Source organism: Cryptotermes secundus, unplaced genomic scaffold (assembly GCF_002891405.2).
Source record: "Cryptotermes secundus unplaced genomic scaffold, Csec_1.0 scaffold1647, whole genome shotgun sequence".
In the NCBI taxonomy this organism is placed as follows: domain Eukaryota; kingdom Metazoa; phylum Arthropoda; class Insecta; order Blattodea; family Kalotermitidae; genus Cryptotermes; species Cryptotermes secundus.
Window position 1 is genome coordinate 516,482 of NW_019726261.1, and position 19,726 is coordinate 536,207.

Sequence of the window (19,726 nt, forward strand, 5' to 3'; positions counted from 1 at the left end):
CTAAAACCATTTCTGTAGGTCTCACACCGGATAGGCAGAATACAGGTCATCCCCTGCAAGACAGAAACCCTCAGTGCTAAATCTTATGTAAATACTCTATAGCATACTTTACCAGAAAATAACAAAAAGATAACTGAAAAGGACTTCTGTATGGTTTTAGATATTTCCCATGTGCCAGAATACTAAACCGAAGAACCCCAATGAACACAAATATAAGTAAGATAATTTGGTGGCTAAAGAATCCAGTCACAAGAAATTAGTATTCTAGATAGCTCAGTAATCCAGTAAAACCGGGAAGAAGATGGCTTGATATTTGAAGATAGAAAAAACTAAAAAGCTCAGCGCTTGAAGATGATGATAATGGTGGATAGCTCAGTCTGTATAGCATTTAGGCTATGGTCTGGACAGCCAAGGAACCGGATTTGATTCCCAGCATGGACAAGAGATTTTTTTCTTCTCCACAGTATCCAGACTAGTTCTGAGGCCCACCCAGCTTCCTGTCCAATAGGTACCACTCACCTCCATCTAGTGCCAAAGTTGAGAATGGTGGAGGAATACATCCACTCACCCATACATCTCCGTCGTGTAATACATAACTAACTAAGCACTTGGCTCACCTTACCCATAACATTTCAATTTTGTAACATCTCAGCTCTTCTTTATAGATATTGCAGGCTGACCAAAAGAATAAAATATGGAACCTTGTTGGAGCCAACCAAAAATTAAGATTATAACATCCATCTCTTCTCATGCAAGAGACAGTATATGATAAAGAGTTAATCTACACCTATGAGACAATTCATAACAATAATGACATCTGCAAAACCTGTCTAGTATACATACTCGTATGTTGTGACACAATATTATTCATCCTTTTTTTTTTTTTTAATTTCTATATATTGATAAAAATTTTTAATATTTTAATATTATAAGTTTGTAAAATTAAAAGAGGTATCTGGCTTGTAATACATAGGGAATTACTTTCATGTCATAATGGTTCTAGTGGCTTTATGCATAACCTCTACTTGGTAAGGATCATGTGACTGAAAAATAGTATATAGTATAGTACATAATTGTATTATTATACAAATGAAATTTGTGAGATAGTACTCATATACAGAGACCCTTATAACTATTAAAGAAACAGGATGGAACATTATAAAATTGACTGGTTAATACTGAATAGGGAAAGAATTGCTGGTGAAAATCATAAAAACACTCTTTGGGCAAAATAACAACAATTTTTAATGTTAAAACATGTGGTATATATAATGACCACTGTGCTTTAAAGTGTTCAGACAAAACCCCCAAGCAAAATATCATGACATGGATTCAGATAAGGTGTCGGAACTGCTGCTGGGTTTATTGTTTTAAGGTTGAAAACGTTAATTTATGAGGGTGCAAATGAAATTAAACCATTAGTAATAGAATTTGTTACATGACAGAATTTATAACATAAGTAATGAAATATGTAACAATTTGTAATTATTGGTACATTTCTAAGTAACGGCAATTTAACACGTTACTACATCAATGAATCAACACGGAACAATAGAGGAAACGGGAAAACCATGGCAACGATGTTTTCTGTGTGGTTAGTGCTGGAACCTTATAAATACGAGTGAAATACAAACTGCCCATTTGGAGGCGGGTTCGAATACCTCCACCTTGACCCTGCAAGTCATAGGAGGTGACGAAAATGGAAGTCTCAAAACTGAGACAGTAAAATATGGTCACAAGTCCAAGGGACTAAGACCCGAGAAAAACTGCTCTGGCAAGGGTCAGCAGCATTTGCAAAAGACAGACCCATCCTCTTGTCAGAAAGGGCGCCCCACAAAAACAAGACCGAAACTGTCAAAGAGTAATAAATATCTGTTTTGACACCAAGACTTACTATAGGCAAGCTGGCAGCATATGATGTCATGCACTTAAGATGTCCTCTGGTAATAGTTGTGCTGCATGTATGAGAGTGTACAGGAAAAGGAAGTGGTTAGAAGTTAATTGTAAAAATGTACCCAAACGAACAAAGTTAAATGCCAAATGACAGCATGAATTAATGTACAAAGTAGATTTATTCTAGTACAAATCTCAATTTCATTACGTTTTCAACGTTAAACCTGGGAACCAAGGTTCCCCAGTCACTTTTTATTTCATCACTCACAGGCAGTCTACCATTACGCATTATATAATTTATGCAGCTGGAAAAGCATTGTTAAATAATCCAACCTTTCTTTCCTTCAGAAGTGAAGAGTTTGTGAGCCACCACGAAAAATGTTTAGATGTGTGGTAATCAGATGTAATACGTGTATCTTGGAATGAGAAGAATTGTTATTATGTAAGTGAGGAAATATCAGAAAGAAAATTGCTATTTTAGGGCAGGGTTCTTTTGTTACTACTAAGGAGGAGGCTTTTGAAGAAATGAAGTTCGGGAACTGCTGACTTCACTGAAGGAATTGGTTTCCTTAGCCTGAGCATCACGTTTCTTTGCATAACTGTGCTAGCATATGCTGCCTCTTCTTGACATGGTTTTATCAGTCTTTTTGACTTCTCTTTGGTTTCAGTTCTGTCCATCTGCAACAGAATGATTTGCTGAGTGTTAATTAAGTAAGATGTATATAGTTATCATCTAAGAAAAATGTGTTCATTAAAATGCAAGAATTTCCACACTTGGTTGTTGTTATTAATGGGATTGTTAAATGAAATATGCTAGTGCATGATTAATGTCACAGTTTCTTGTATTCAGTTTCAGTTCCATAAGACCTTGAAAGCACATTTCAGTTACATATGAGAGTGTTACATATATACTTTCTTTGCTTTTGTGTGCATAGATTAATATAATATTGAAATAGAAGATGTTCTGATGAGTTTGATTAATAAATTGATTTCTTATATGCTAAGAATTTTCATATAAGAATGTTTGTATTTGTGTGAGATCATGCATGTGTGTGTAAATTTACAGGGTCCATTTGCCCATCATGCTCTGTCTCTCAGAAAGTGTTAATGATAGTGGGTAAGGGTAAATACAAAAATCGATCCATTTTGTAAGGAAAACTTTGGAAAGGTTGTTAATTTCTCTGTTACATGCATGCTTTGAGCCCAAGTCAATTTCTTTCCCTCATAAGATAAGCATCGGAATGATAGTGAGTACCGATGTCATCACTGATTCAGTTGTATCTTAATTTAATAAGGCTCTTTTATATCAGTATAAATTGTGGCAGTATGGCCGAGAAAGATGAATTATATAGCTCAATTTCACCACATAAACTTCTGGAGTGAGTTACTGTCTTCCATCAGGAAACCGATAGATTATGAACGATTATGACACAGAGGGCATAAAGCTATAAAGAATATGTTCTTCTTGGTTGTAATTTCATGTAGTTCAAAGAGAGCCAGACGTTTTGGAGAACATATCACCTCCATCTTCAGGGTAAAAGTGTAAGTCGAGCAAGAAACCAGCAAAAACAGGCAGCAAGCTTCTTTCTGAGGTGCAGGAACCAAAGCACAGGACCTCATTTCTTCTAGTTCCAGCACCACATACGGTCTGAAGCTTCCAAAAGGATCTGCCATGCTTTGTGAGTGGATACACCAAATAAGATGGAAACTGTGTGGTGTCTCAGTAATTGCTGGGATTGCACTTACGCTGGTGGTGAGTTATCAGATGGTTTGGACCTGATGTATCATATAGCAGCCAAGAAGCCCTTACATGTTGCTTCTGACTACAAAAGCAGGCAATGTAGCAAATTTCAGCACCTGCACAAGATTCAACATGCACCTCTCCAGCATAATAGCAGGAAGACTTGTCAGTGTGTAAGCACTTTGCCATGAAGGACGCAATGTAGTTGGCCTTATGTAAAGGTCTGAATTACGCTGTGACCCCTGCAGTACTGCCTATTGAGGACATCTGCAGGGTGGAGCAGGTTATAGGTGCCTTACCAGTGGAGGCTGCTGAAGAGGTGTGGCAGGAAAATGTCAGGATCCTGAAATGCTCCTGCAAGCCCAGAGACACTGACACAGAAAGAAAGTTCCTTTGAACCCTAAAAGCTAAGGTTGAACTCCTCATTTGTCCATCTGCAAGGAAAATGTGACTGTGATCTTCTACACCACAGACTGTAGCCTGAAGATTGCTGCTGCCATGGAGGACAAAGCCTACAAGAAATTGATTAAGGACCCTACTGAGGCTGTGGAGCAGAAAACTGTTTTTCTAAATAACATTCTCTCTTTTTTGAGAGGTCTACAGGCAACTCCAGGCCCAGTGTTTGTTTATTACCTCATCTTGCTTGGCTTACTCTTCAACCCTAAGGATGGAGGTGATGTGTTCCAATGAAATGTTGTGGTGTCTCTGAACTACGTTGTGTTACAACACACAAGACCCTACTGTTCTTAGTCACTGCTATGAGAACCTTAAATGCATTATTATAGAAACTGTACTCCTGTCAGTAGGCTCAAAGGACTGTGGGTAGATTGTGTCATTCAACTTAGGAACATACCTGCAACTACATAAGAAAAGCAAAAGAAGTATTGCAGTGAGCAGCAGATTTCTTCATTGCAGCAACTTGTACACCTGATGATGACCAGTTAGGCAAAAACATGTAGTGGTGACAATAAAGAGAAAATGAATAGAGAATATTAACCAACATTATGCATAGATGGGAAAAACGCGGAATGTGAAGTCCACTCATTTATCATATAGCAGCCAAACTATCACATGTTGTACATTAGTACAGAAGCCTTGAGTGGAAAGCTGTTATGCATGCAGTGATGAACCTTTAGACTTCATGAAACGGGAATTTCTTTAACAGATGAACAGTTATAAATTTTATATAGGAATACCTTGAACACCATGGACTCTACTATGTTTCAGCAGTCCATTGTCATACATGTATAAATTTATATGCGAGAGACAGATAAATATTAAATTATAATAGGCAGATTAATGTATTGCAACAAAATAGTGTTCATGGGATGATGACTGTTATTGTGCAGTTATGACAATGTATGTGATATGCTTTGTGGTGTAGTGACTGTTGCATCATGACTTAATGCATGTGCATGATCCCTTATGTTCTTGCAATGTTTTTTCTCATCTTCAGTTCTAGTATGATCTAAGAAGGTAAGTGCTTCTTCTTCGAAGGGCTTGGTAAGGTGTAATCTGTGTTACTAATCTGTTTAACATATGTATGTTTAATATTTCAGTATGTGCTTAAATTCTGAATGTTGTGTGTTCTAATGTTCAATATATCTGACATTCTCATTTTACATGGTTTCTGTGTAAAGTATACATACCAGTGCAAAGGCTCCTATTTGCAGAAGGGTTGCAGGCATAAGACTGTGCAGAAGCTTTTCTAGTGGCAAAATGTTTGGCAAGATTGTGGAGAATGTGAAAATAGTGTGGGAAGAGCAGAAACTTCAGAAGTCTCCAAAGGGCTGACAATATTATATCTGCATGGCCAAAATGTGGGGACTATGTAGGATGGGTAACAAAAAATGGAGTGATAAGGAGTGTCAGTTTTCTAAAGTCATGTAGGTGGCTGTGTGAGACACATGTCTCCAACCTTATCCTTCTCCCTTTGACACCTCTGGGACATATTTAGATTTACAGCATTCAATAAAATTCTCTGTGACTAAATAAGATTTTATAATGTTTTTCAAGTTGACTCACTGTATGAAAAGTATGAACATAACATACATTATGTACGTACAAATACATTTTACTATGGAAATGGGAATTTTAATCATCACTTAGGGGTCAGATTTTCTTTTGTACATAAGGAAGTAACATCAGCCATATGGCCACGCCATAGCTCAAGTGGTTAATTGCTGGCTTCCCATCACGGCGGCCCAGGTTCGATCATGGGTCTGGTCAAGTGGGATTTGTGGTGGACAAAGTGGCACTGGGGTAGGTTTTCTCCGAGTACTTCAGTTTCTCCTGCCAATCTTCATTCCACCAATTGCTCCACAATCACCCTCACCTATCATCTGGAGCTGGTACAGTAGGCCAGAAGTGGCCGCAGTACAAGGGACGTAGTCCCACCCCACTAGCAATAAAAAAATAAACATCAGCCATAGTGACAGGATCTTATATATAACACTAAGGGGTAGTTGGTATGACATTGTTGTGAATATGTGCTGTAAATCGCCAGGCACTGATAGCATTCCCAGCAGAATGGTCCAACCCCAAGGTAATATAAAACTGAGGTCCACAAACTTCTTAGTTCAGTTTGAAATATAGAAGAATTGCCACAGAAATGGAAGGAATCTATTAGTTTATCTGTTTACAAACAGGATGATAAAACTGATAGTAATAGCAATTGTCTTATCTTCTCTCAAGGTTAACTCCATCGATACAGATGAGGGATGATGAAATTATACCAAATATATATTTAATAAATCATTCACAGTCAGATTTCCTGGCTAAAATGAATGGGAAAGCAGGTATCATGCCAACAGAACTCAAAGTTAAACTGTTACATAGCCGGATCCAAACATTTGAAAGTACTGGTTTTGGGGTGTATGGAATGGCACAAGGAAGGGGCTTAGCTTTAGCCTTGGGTAAATCACCACAGTATTCCAGGCAGAAGTACCTGCCATTGAGGCCTGCACAGTAGAGAAATGAAAAGTATATGAAAGTAGAAACATTTATATTTTGTCAGTCAAACTACACTCAACAATTACCAAATCAACTCTAAAGTTTATTCTGTAACTACCATCGATCCCTAATGAAAGTGGTTGAACATTGCATGACATGATTGATATGGGTGCTAGGGCATATAGAGCAATTGAAGAGGAATAAATTTGCAATCAGTTATCAGTAACAGATTCTGAACATCATTTATAGGACCTGTTACAGCCTGCAAAATATGAAAAAGAATTGCCAAGCAGACTATCAGTGACTGGAAGAAAAAACTGGTGTGTAGGATTTGAGGTTCTCACAGCGGTGGTTATGAAGTGTTCTGTCTTCTGGGATATAACGCCTTATAGTCCATTGAAAATTAATTTGCTTAGTGGGGGTGGAGTCTAACTGGATCCACTCAGCACAGTGGCCACTGAATGGCCTATTGTAGCTTGCCCCGGGTGATTATGATGATGGAGAATTTGGTGGAATGAAGATTGGCAGGAGAAACCAAAGTACTCGGAGAAAATGGATCTTAAAGAAATAGGGTGGGGACTGGATTGATTTAAGTCAAGTTTGGGTACATTGGCAGGCTCTTCTAAACACAGTAATGGACCCTCAGGTTCCTTAAAAGTCATAGAATTTCTTCACTAGCTGAGCAGCAACTCATTTTGTAGGAATAGCTGTGGTCCATGGCATTAGTGCATATGTTGTTATTGTAATATCTGTAATATTTACCTTGAAAGAGTTTTTATTTGGGTTACAAAAAAGGTTTTGTTTTTACTTTGGTGTAAAGTGATCTGATTGACCAATCAGAACCGAGATGAAATTCACACAGTTCATTTTAGTGTTGATTATCTACCAAATATCGTTCATATCCACTAAATTATATAGGTGATTAAATATAGGTGGACTGATGGACAGACCTTTCTGTATAGATTTTCCTGTTGACTTGCATTTTCCTTATAAAATGCCTCTAAATATGCCTCCCTATAGTTATGTGTAAGATGGTTATTGGTCTGAAGCTTGTTTATAATCATTCACAGTTCTGTGGAAGTTTCAGTAACTGCCCACACAATCTTTTACTCTAACAATAAGTTATTTTCATCATAACGGCCATGCCATTATCGGTTCTCAAATTGTATTCATTTAGATTATATTCCTTGCTCCTGTATGCCAGGTCCCTAATAAGGAGATCAGTCTGTAGATGGGAGGATAATGTTAAAATGGATTATAGAAAAATAGTTTGGTATGGTGGATTGGATTCTAGTAGCTCGACTGATTGGCAGACATCTGTGGACATAGAAATGATTATTCAGGTTTTATAATTGTGTGACTATCAGTTGCTTGAGAAAGACACTGTACCATGAAGTTAGTTAAAAAGACCTGCAGATCCATCAGTATCCTGCAGTCATTAGAGTGCAGTATCAGTTCTGTTTGATTTTGAAGCTGAGCAATGCAACCGCTTTGGTGGTCTGTTAACGTGAAAGTTTGGTGTTGTGAGAGCATTAGACTTTATATACCACTGATAACAAATCTGTTGTCAGTCACCATGACAAGAAAGTTGAGCTGCAAACCTCCTTTATGCATATAACCATTTTTTTTTCATGCTATCCATAATTACCTGGCATGCTGTTACTTAAATGCTATACCATAAAACTTCTTACAGTAAATAATGCGCCCCAACACTGGTAACAGCTTTTCTGTATGTTACTCATTTTATGTACAACTTGTTTTTGTGGGGGAATAATTAACGTAAAAATTAAGTCTTTGCTGTGGAATTTAAAATTCAGCAAAATGACATGTAGCCTTTTTCCCATTTTGCCATCACTGAGATACTGTTAAATGTGCAAAGTGTATAGTTGCCTGTGTTCATACATAGAATGTGGTATGTGTAGTATAGGAGCATGTACCAGCAGAGAAAATGTGTCATTTTAAGGGTGGACTGTCATTAGTACATTCACTGTTACCATGATTTTAGGTTTTCTTTGTCCTAGGACATTATGGCCATCCTACGCTTTAGTTAAAAACTTTGCTGCATGTTAAAACCACCAGTAACAAGACACCATGTTCCACTTATCAGGGCACCATAGTAATTATAGACGTTCTATATATACACACCTTCATGTATCACTTCAGAATTATAACACAAGCTTTAAGAATATGATAAATTTGTTATAACTGCTTGAAATATCAGAACCATACATAATATTTCTTGTTCAACATTTATGAATGTTTTACCTCCTACATAAAAATGTTTATATGTATACATATTAATATTGCACATGTAAATTAAATTACCTCTTAAGTGTAGTATTAATGATAGATTTCAGCTCAGGTATGTTTAGTGGCTGTGAAATGCTTTCCACATGCCGGTGTTTAATTCTATGGTAATTATGTCGTATGTGTTGTGAACAGAGTGGCACTGGAAAAGGCTTTTCCTAAGAGCTTGGTATTCACATGGTAGTTATCATTCTACCTATGCTGCATACTTGTCTGTCACCCCAGCTGATTGTTTAACATGCTCTACTAGCCAGCACATTATAGTGGCTGTGTTTTTTATGTGAGGCTTCACCTCCTTCCAGCACTTCATTGATGGTGGCTAATAAATATGATTCAAGAGCCTTACCTGCCAAATAAATGTAGTATTCCTTCATAATTATTTGTTGCTTTGAAGCCTGAAAATCAAGTCAGCTTCTGAAACAGCCAGATAGTATAAACCTTGGAATAGAAGAATATAACACTAGCCACTTGGTTTTATAGCTTCCAGATTTGGAATTTTCACATTAATGTCCTCCAAGAAATGTTTGTTACAGACCTGCTCTCTGGTGTAAGAGTAAAGAAGTGTGCATCCAATTAAAACTGTTATTTAATTAAAAGTTTTACTCTGTTACAAAACAAGCTCATAGAGTTAATTAGAATTAGATTTTCAGGATTTACCATTGGCATCCATATTTTATGATACTTAACATGCTAAATTATGGGACATGAACATTGGCTGTAAAAGAATTAGATGCTTTCATAAATTCCATATTATTGACCCACTTCATATCCTATAGTTTCTAGTCCATATTCATTTCAGCTGGTGTCAAATGTTGACTTTCTTTGGGCTCCCACTCCTGTATACACAACCCTGTTTTCCTTCAGCTTTGAAATATTATTTTTTGTATTCATTGATAATTTAATGGCTCTGTTTTTAGAATTTACTCCTTACAGGAGCCTGAATAGCATAGTTGGTATGGCAACTAGTTATGGCTGGATGACCGAGAGGTCGGAGTTCGAATCCCAGCCTAGTCAAGAATTTTTCTTCTCCACTTTGTCTAGACCGTCTCTGGGTCCACTCATCCTCCTATCCAATGGGTACCAGGGGCTTTTTCCCTGGAAGTAAAGTGGCCAGGGCATGAAAGCAACCACTCAACTCCAGCTAGTGCCAAGGTCAAGAAAATGTGGATCTATACATCCACTTCCCCATATGCTTTCATGGCATAGTGCTTAATAATTTAAGCACAGGGACAGCTTTACCTTTGCCTTACATTAGAGATCATTCACAAACCAGTTAGAAATGCCGTTGCTTACTCCCTTGATGCCAAACTAGATGGCATCACATCACTGAGGATCACAACTTAATATGTGTCATAATTTTCAGAAATATGATTTAGTGACAGTTCTAATGAGGTTAATGTCTTCTTGATTATGTTGCTGTCTAGTCTGATGTTTGCCAACATTTCAGAGGAACTTGCTGCCTTCATCTTCATAGTAGTGAGGGCAGCACATTCCTCTGAAGTGTCAGTAAACATTTACCAGACAACACAACATCACACCTTAGAAGGCTTTAGTCTTTATAATTACTGCTATGTGAACCTCAAATCTCAGGTATTTTTGTTTAATTGACTAATGACTTTATACACAATAACAAATCAGCAAAAAACTTTCAGGTGTTGAATTTAAAAACTACTGTTAAAAATTTGATGGTACAGTTATTTTCTTCATTCTTAATGTTATACTGTCTTGTTTTGTCTGTAAGAGCTTCAGTTGTGAAAATGTAAAACATTAAAGGTGAAATTAGCATTATCTCTTCTGTTTACCATTTAAATTCACCATATCCTAATGATATCAGATCTTTTAATTTAAATGTTCTTCATTCATGTATTTTTGTGAGCCGCAATAGCTCAGTTAGAGAGTTAAATTCCTGGAAGGGGCGAAAGATTTCTCTCTTCTGCATTACATCCAGATAAATTATGGGCCCCACCCATCCTCCTGTACAGTAGGTACTAGGGGGCTGTTTTCTTTGGGGGTAAAGCAGCAGGGGCTTAAAGCTTGCTACCCACTTCCATCTAGTGCCAAGGCTAAGGATGGAGCTGTACTTTACTCCCCTGTACGTCTTCATCACTTGGTTCCTAATTAATTAAGCCAAGGGATAACTTACCTTACCATTCATTACTTTTAGTACAGTGATATTAAGCATGGTTACAGCATTTAATCACTTTTTGCTGCATTAAATGCAGCAGAGGATTAAGACAAATTTGGCTCTTTGTTGCACCTCATACCCCGTACCCCTAAACTTCCTTGATAACTTGACAGGTTATAAATTTTATAGGGTTAATAGTATATGTCTAGGCATTTTAGTACTATGGCAAACTTTTTGCATTAACATTGTTTCTGAATGGAACATCTTGACAGAATGTTTGCTTTTAGAACAGCATAATTGATTGTGAAATTGCACACACATCAAACTCAAAAAGTGATTGTCACTGCATTTGAAATGCTGGAAGTAACAATAAGATAAAGAATTATATGCAGCACATATTCTTGCATTGCCCATCTATATTAGGATTTAATCATCTCTAACTTTTTTACTGCAAAGTGTAGTGCTGTTGACTATACAGAAATGTCCCGCATGTTTCACAGGGTTTGAATAATGTAACAGTGACAGATATTTGTGCCCAAGGTGACATAAGGTATGGGAAACCAAATATTTTACATTGTGGTTTCATCTCTTTAATGTATAAATTGCAGATGGTAGAAAACCACCTTGTATGCACTGGTCAGATAGGATTGTGGTGGTCTATCAGAACTGTTTTACTGACATGTCATGAGCAGGGAAAAGGTTATAGAATAATGTAAATCTGTTCAGTGCCATGTTTAATGAATGCTAGTCTTGTAAAGTGTGGACATCACTGTGAGATAATTTTAAACATTTTTGTAGCCAGCAGCCTCCAGTGAGTCTTGAACAGATGGATGAAACACAGGAGCTGAGTGCCAAGGACCAGGCTCCCATTGTGCGACTTGTCCTGGCCCTGTGGTTTGCCATCATCTCACACTCAGACCTTGTGTGTTACTTCATGGTGTTCCTCTATCAGATTAAGTCGGCCACCATCTTGTCTCTGCCACTGCCACTCATGGTGTTTTTATGGGGAACACTCACAATTCCAAGACCCACTAAAACCTTCTGGGTCACCATGATTGCTTACACTGAGGTATATGAACTTTACAATTTACTGTGAACCAGTGGAAAGATGTTCATTATGTGGGAGTGTTTCACCTTCTATTCCCAGTTTCTCAGAATGTGTAATTTGGTCATAAATATAACCTTTGATGGGACCTTTCATTTAATGAAATGCTGTTGAGTCCATACTACAGTTCATTAGAGAAGCAGGACCTACTTATAAATTTCACACAAAGGACTGACACTTTATGAGGCTGAAATACATTTTTGACATTTTGTTAGAGATTGAACAAATGGAAAGTTACGTCAGTGAAATTAATATTTTATATTTTGATCACTTTCAGTTGGAACCAATAAGGTGGTACGAGTATTAATAAGAGGATGGAGAATATTATGTAATGAGGTCCATAATCAGTTGTTTTCATGGTGATTATACTGAGAATGAGATGGGAAAGAACATAAAGCATGCTTAAGGGAGATGAGATATGCATACAAAATTTTGGTTGGAAAATCTTGAGGAAATAGACTGCCTGGGTGATGACCTGTGTCTCAGAGGAATATGAATGAACTTCTACTACACTACATTGCATCACATCCCAGAAAGTAGTAGTATTCTTATTTTACTTTGTTAAATGTAATACATACATGTGCTTCTCCTTAGTTACCATGCTCAAGTGAAAGGGACTTCTTGAATTAAGAATTAGGTATATACAGGGCACTAACATTATCTTTAGAAACTGACCAAGAAACAAACGAACTCTCTTGTAGCAGAGCCCATAAGTTTAGCACCACTAATGCCCAGGTTTACCATTAGACACAAACCTTGGCCATATCCAGCTACTTCCCATACTCCAAATCTATTTCTCTAGTCTCTCTTTAGTATTTTCCTCTATCTTCTTAGCCTTCAAAGTGGTTGCTTTCTGATAGGTCATCATCATCATCAGTAATCTGTCAGACGACAGGGCCACAGTCTCTTCCAAAACAATTCCTCCACTTATTGCAATCTAGAGCTTTCTCCTTCAAATGACAGTATCCTCTTCTGTCCCCAAGGTCATCCAGCATCTTCTTATGTCTTCTTCCTCGTCTTCTTGTCACTTCTATCTGCCCCTCTATCTTTCCTTCAATGACTTCTTTTAGAAGGCACTTTCTGTGTAAAACATGACCAATCCAATTAGCCTTCCGTTTTCTTATTTCATGTAGGATATTCCTCTGCTAACTGACTCTAATTAACACTTCTTCATTTCTCACATAATCGGTCCAACTGATCTTCTCCATCCTTCTCCAACACCACATTTCGAAACTTTCCAGATGTTTCTGATCTACTGCCCTAAGTGTCCATGTTTCAGCCCCATACAGAGCTATGCTCCAAATGTAGCATTTCACTAGTTTCTTCCTCAAATTTAAGTNGTTACTTTTGTGACTTTGTAACTTTTTCCAACCAAAATGTGCTGTTAATTTCTTGTCTCTGTTTGAGCTACAGTAGAGTAGCTTTGTGAAGGCAATTGCCAGGCATTGAAAGGAGGTAAGCCTGCAGGTCAGGAACATGTTACACAAAAGGGAGCAGACTTGTTGAGTATGAAGTGTGACTAATGCATAGATAAAAGTTTAAAAGCACATAGAACCATCCACCTCCCTACAGCACCATAATGTATATAACAATTTGTAACTATCTGTGATGATAAAGATTTTGAATGCCCTGGTCCTTTTAGTTCTGTAGCCTATGAATATGGCAGAATTCTCATTGCTTCCAGGTCTGCTTAATTATCATGTGAATGGTTGATGACAGAATGTAGTTTCTTACATCTTCAGGGTCATCAGTGATATTTGTGTTTATGTAGGTGATTGTGATTGTGAAGTGGATGTTTCAATTTGAGTTCTTGCCATGGAATGGAACCGAGGTAATTGAGAAGAACCCATTCTTCCCCCCTCGAATCATTGGAATTGAGAGCAAACCGAACTATGCAACATATGACTTATTCCTGCTGCTCATCATATTTTTTCACAGGTAAAATGAAGTGACCTGAATCATTACTCACATTATTCACACTGTACAGAATGCGCACACATATCAGATGTGCCTCATAGGTTAGAGAAATGTTACTGTTTTGGACAACAGTGTGATTTCAGTTTGTTTTATTTATTTGTGATTTATTTGACAATGTTGTTAATATATCTTGGAGCGTGTAGCGTTCAGTGGTATGATGACTTGTGAATAGTAAATTTGAAATGACGTGGAAGACAGTAGTCATGGTGTTGTTTGAGGTACTGTCCCTCATTCTCCTGGAGGAACTGAGGAAAACCTCAGTTTGTGTTTATTGTATCATATTACAAATGAGAATTGACAACCTTGATTTATGTGGGAAAATGGCTCTTTCCCATGTTCTGATATTGCCTTTGTTGGTATCTGTCATTTTTTTATACATTCCTATTTTACCAGTATCGTTGTTGGTTCACCCATCTTAAATTGTAGTATGGTGTGACCATTTATTTAAGTTGAAGCCTAAAGAAATTTGTGCACAGTGGATAAGACAAAACTGTGCTTGTTATAAGTTACAGCAAACCTACTCCTAGCTGAGCGGTCTAAGGCATGCACTGTCTTCGCTCGCTCGGAAGCCAGGATCGTGGGTTCGAATCCCACTCAGGGCATGGATGTTTGTGTGCGTTTTTCTGTGTTTGTGTACAGGTAGAGGCCTTGTGACGAGCTGATCACTTGCCCAAGGAGTCCTACCATATGTGTAAGATCTAGAAAAACCGAAGTGAACGGAGTTCATGGAGGTAGGCCTAGGCCCACTGGGGCTGTAGTGCCAAGGAAAAAAAAACCTACTCCTACATGGATTCAATTGTATGTATGGAAATGGTTGCAAACGGTTGTTTGCCGAATGAACAAAATTCCGTTATGCATGTTCTCTCAAACACATTGTAGTACTATACAAAAAATATCAGTACTGTTTAAAATCTCAAAACATTTTATTTATTTTTTGTATGTGTTTATGTAATCAACTTGGTTTGTTTTATTCAGCAGGTGTAATAGTGTAATTATTAACCTCAGGTGACATTCACATTCCATTAAGTTTGTCCAATGCCGATTCACCAAACGCGCTGCTTTTTGAGGGATGTATCCCCCATGTTGGACAAGGGTTTACTATATTAGATGTTTTTTAGCAATTAAAAAGAGAATGTTTTATGTAGAGGTCCTGTCTCTCTGTCCATTTGTGTGACCTAGTATCAGCCCCTAAAGAGATTTTTTTTAAATTGTGACATTATAGGCTTTTACTGAAAGTTGTCTAGAAGAAAATCTCTCTGAAGTTGGTCATATGATGTACGGATTTTAAATAGGAATGCATGACATGTCGAAGGAAATGAATGTAATTCATGGGAGTTTTTGAGATTTTCAGTATTCCAAGATGTATGACAGAAATAAAATATAACAGAAAGTCCAAGACTATGGTCAGAATTTTTAGGAAATGATGCCACATGCCAAATAACTGAAATATATTCAGAAATTTATAAGTTATGAAATAAATAATCAGGTGACTGATAATTTGATAAATAGAGTTTCACATAAATTATCTTGTTTAGACTAGGTGTATATTTGGCCAGATGATCTGCAGATTTCAAGGAACTGTAAAACTTCAAAAACTATTGAGATAAAATATTTTCTATATTTGGCTGAAATTCCTTTATTTGCCTTTTGATCTGCTACTAGTACAATTCCCATTGGAAAGTCTTCACATGTTATACAATATATTGTTATTTCATACAGACTGAAGACATTTCAGTTATATCAACACAAGTTAGACGACAGTAAGAAATGCTTACTTGGTGACTTTTAGGATCTGCATAATACATTTTTATGTGGTGTATTTTATAATGCTGTCAGTATATTAGCACATATAGTGCCAAGTGGCAGGATGGTTGGTAAGTAATGGATTAGAAAGGATTTAGAAGGAAGTGAACCGGTCCTAATTGAGGTACTGTCCTGGAATTTGCATGGATGGACTGAGGAAAACCATGAAAATCCTCATTCAAGAAAGACAATGTCCCAGCCAATATTCAGACCAAGCTCTTCCTTAATACATGTATTGAACATTACCATTGCACCAACCTGCTGGGTTATATAATAATAAAAATATATATGTTTATTCAACATATTTCACACATCCATAACTGTAAACCTTATAAGGAACAAAAAAGTGTATACTAGCCCAATTCACATATTTGTTATCTTAAGAACTTTCATTAAGAGTTATAAATAAATTCAGTAATAATAATTTGATACACTGACCTTTTTGAATATGAGACTGTTAGGTTTGCTATAAACTACAAACTTAGTTTAGTATCAAATCATAAACCAAAATATTATTATAATGATTTGGGGGAGGGGGCAGGGTTGTAGAATAAAGAAAACGTGACATGGGCTATTTTATGGTACCATCTTGGCAGTTTCTTGGATGGACTGTGGTAAACTACGAAATTTGGGAATGTGCAGGTTTAGTCCCTAAGGGAAAATCATTTCTTTGAGCTTCATCTCGCAGTTCCTTTCTTCTGTCCCTTGAACTCTTCTCATTCAATCTGCTGTAACAGGAGCCTGTATAATGAAAATTGTCGTCTTTGTAAATGAAAGGGTAACTTGGGTCGCATAATGCCAGGTCAGTTTGTGACATGAACGTTCAATCTCCTTTGTTATTACCTGATAAAACTTTGGCACATGAAACTTTCAAGTATTTCATTAATAGTTAATCTGCAACTTTCTAAATACAGCTCTTTACATTTCAGCAGAGAAAAGACCTTTTCCAAACTTTACATAAATTATAAATGTGAATTTTCTTTAAAGATATGTGTTACTCATAATTGGTAAGTAATATAACACTCACTCTTAGAACAAATGTTATGATAGATTTCAGGTGTAATGTAACTCAAAATTGTGATGCATTAAAAGAGTTTATTTGAATATTGCTCAAAATATGCCATTACAGAATGGCATCACTCAACTTTGTTGATGCCAGCTCTCAGACGTCAAAGTACTGGATCCCACTGATGCTAACTTGTTAAAGAACTGTAGGATTTCTTACAGCTCTTATTATGAAGAATTCTGTCTTTGAACACTGTATAGTTTGTTGAAAGTCAACCAACGTTTTGGAGGAACATATCACTTCAAAACGTCAGTCAATATTCAGCAGACTACGTGGCATTATATCCCAGAAGATAAAACTCCTAAAGGACTGACTTTTATATATATGAGATTAAAGAGAATTGGAGGAAGAAGAAAATAATTGGCTGCTACAGTAAGAAAGGTATAAGTGAATGGCATGGTGGAGTTTAGAGTTGTAGAAACTGAAGGGGCTGTAGGAGGAGCTAGGAAAGTACCAGTCTTTTGTATGTGGTAAAGCAAAATATGTTGTATAAATTATTTTATAGGATGTGTTGAAACCTTCAGCTGGGGAGCAGAGGCTGTTATTGAAAAATGGAGGCTCTTTCATGAAGAAATAGTTTTCAAGGATATTGTAAATGGTAGTAATAGAAGTCATCTAAATTAATTATTTGTTGAAAGTTTGAGAGAAATTAAAAAGTGTGCTATGAAAATGGACCCTTTATTTGTAGCTAATAATTACAGAAAGTCCCTGGCTTATGTAAGGATTTGTTTTAGCCATCTGTATGTTGAATTTTATGTATATCACAAATTACTGTGTGTGCTGCATGCAGTCAACTCAACAAGAGATGAAGATCTGAGGAATACTGACACTCTGCAATAAAGGTGATCATGAAATTTACCTAGGCATCCTCTGCCATTTACATAGTCTGCTTACCTAATGACAAATTTTTACATGCAACTTCATTTTATTTTCAGAGCTTTTATATGAACTTGGAATTGCCTAAGATGAGTCTGGCATAACCTGGAGAGGTTCTGTATATATATATGCTGTAGGGGAGTAGATCAGTGTTAAAGTTTGTGTGAGACTTTATTTTCATAGGAGCGAATAATGAAGGGTCATACAAAGGGGATAATCTGTGTACACTGTTCACAACTCAGTAAAATATTTTGCCATTCATTTTTAGTATTCTATATTATAAACTTATTTATTTGAAGGTCAGTGCTTCTGACTTAATTTCTTGGAGACCAGGCTTTAAAGTCTCCATGTTAAAATGCTAGGATTGTGCTTTGAAACAGACCATGTTTTCTTTTTTCCATACCCTTTATAATTTGTCATTTATAAGGATCCTATCTATCAGCATTGTGATCTGTGTGAAATAATGATGTGTATATTAGTGAGCTATGTATTGTAGGTACATGCTGAAGTCTCTGGGTCTGTGGAAAACTACATACGAAGATCCAGTCACGTTCAAGGAAAAGGAACAGAAATTTCGTTTAGAAACTGAAGGAGACCCTGTAGGTCTGCATCGGGTGGATGAAGAAGACACCTTAACAGCAGATATTGCTACACCAACAAGGAAGGAGGTGGCTACCCTGAAACATGGAGGAAGCAGGTTATCATATTCAGCACCTGGTTTGGGTATTTCTGGGTCGTCATCACAGTTAGGACGAGGTTCTTGTCTGCGTCGCCGCTCCTCAGCGGGCAGTGTATCAGATCAGGTGAGATATGGCCATCATGGTAACACACACACACACATGAAGTTGTTTTTTGTTGTAAGCATTTAAGAGGCATACTTCAGTAGAGTGCAGATATTCTCCATGTGCATTCTTTGCTATTAGAAATCCAGCTCTTATAACTGCTCACAGTTCTCAGTGGCTGTTCACCACCAATGGTGAACTCTGTATTGACAGTCATAAATATGCTGACCAACTGGACCAACCTCATTTTGAAAGGTCAGATCTTACGTTATTCTGAATGCATTTTTTCTTTTGTGAAAAACAAGGGAAATAAATCATTGCTTATAGAAAGGGGTGATATTTTCTGTGGCATCATGAACACCTGAGACAGATAAAAGAATAAAAGAGTGAAAAATTAAATATTGTGTTCACTGTTGCATCATGAGTGAATGCGGGGGTTACAATATGAAAGGTGCAGAGACATAAGGCAGCTAAATCTCCCAGACAAGCTTACATTACAGGACATTCTGCTGGATGAAGACTCCTACAAGTCACATCCATGTTTCACAACTTGCACCAAAAGCAGATATAAGGAACTGTTTTCAACATTCATTGTTCATTCTCAGTAGAAACAATTACAACTCATTCTCATTTATTTACATTCCATAAATCCACTACATATAGGATAAGGAATTAGTCATTGATAGTACAAATAACACTACATGGAAATAACAATATAAGATTCATTACATTATTCAATACCATAATAGATCACAGTTCATTATTGGAGTCAAATTTACAATCAAAGTATTCTTCCAAGGAATAAAACGAGTTCATCAACAAAAATCTTCTTAAAACAATTTTAAAATGTTTAACATCTTGAGCCAAGTTCCTTATATTAGGAGGAAGCCAATTAAAAGCTTAACCTTTAAGTGCCGAAGTGCCCCGTTTGTGCCAGTCATGAGTAAGGTCGTCGTGGCCAAAGTACCCCATTTTGGCCAGTCAGGCATTTAAACTCCGCTAGTGGAAGCGCACGCACACGCTGCTAGTAGAAGCACATGCACAGTCCTAAATATTTATTTTTAAATGTAGTAATTACCAGACAGACTTGAGTAAAACC

The 19,726-nt window shown here is 36.9% G+C and overlaps 1 protein-coding gene across 7 annotated transcripts in view; it reads left to right on the forward strand.

Moving 5' to 3' along the window:
* The window catches only part of LOC111864158 (piezo-type mechanosensitive ion channel component), a 288,244-nt gene that overhangs the window by 220,695 nt on the left and 47,823 nt on the right, over positions 1 to 19,726 (forward strand). For all 7 annotated transcript variants that reach the window (XM_023851212.2, XM_023851215.2, XM_023851216.2 and 4 more), the window contains 3 exons: positions 11,817 to 12,087; positions 13,895 to 14,061; positions 18,342 to 18,648. In XM_023851212.2, coding sequence (XP_023706980.1) covers positions 11,817 to 12,087; positions 13,895 to 14,061; positions 18,342 to 18,648 — 745 coding nt within the window. The remainder of the gene's footprint in view (positions 1 to 11,816; positions 12,088 to 13,894; positions 14,062 to 18,341; positions 18,649 to 19,726) is intronic.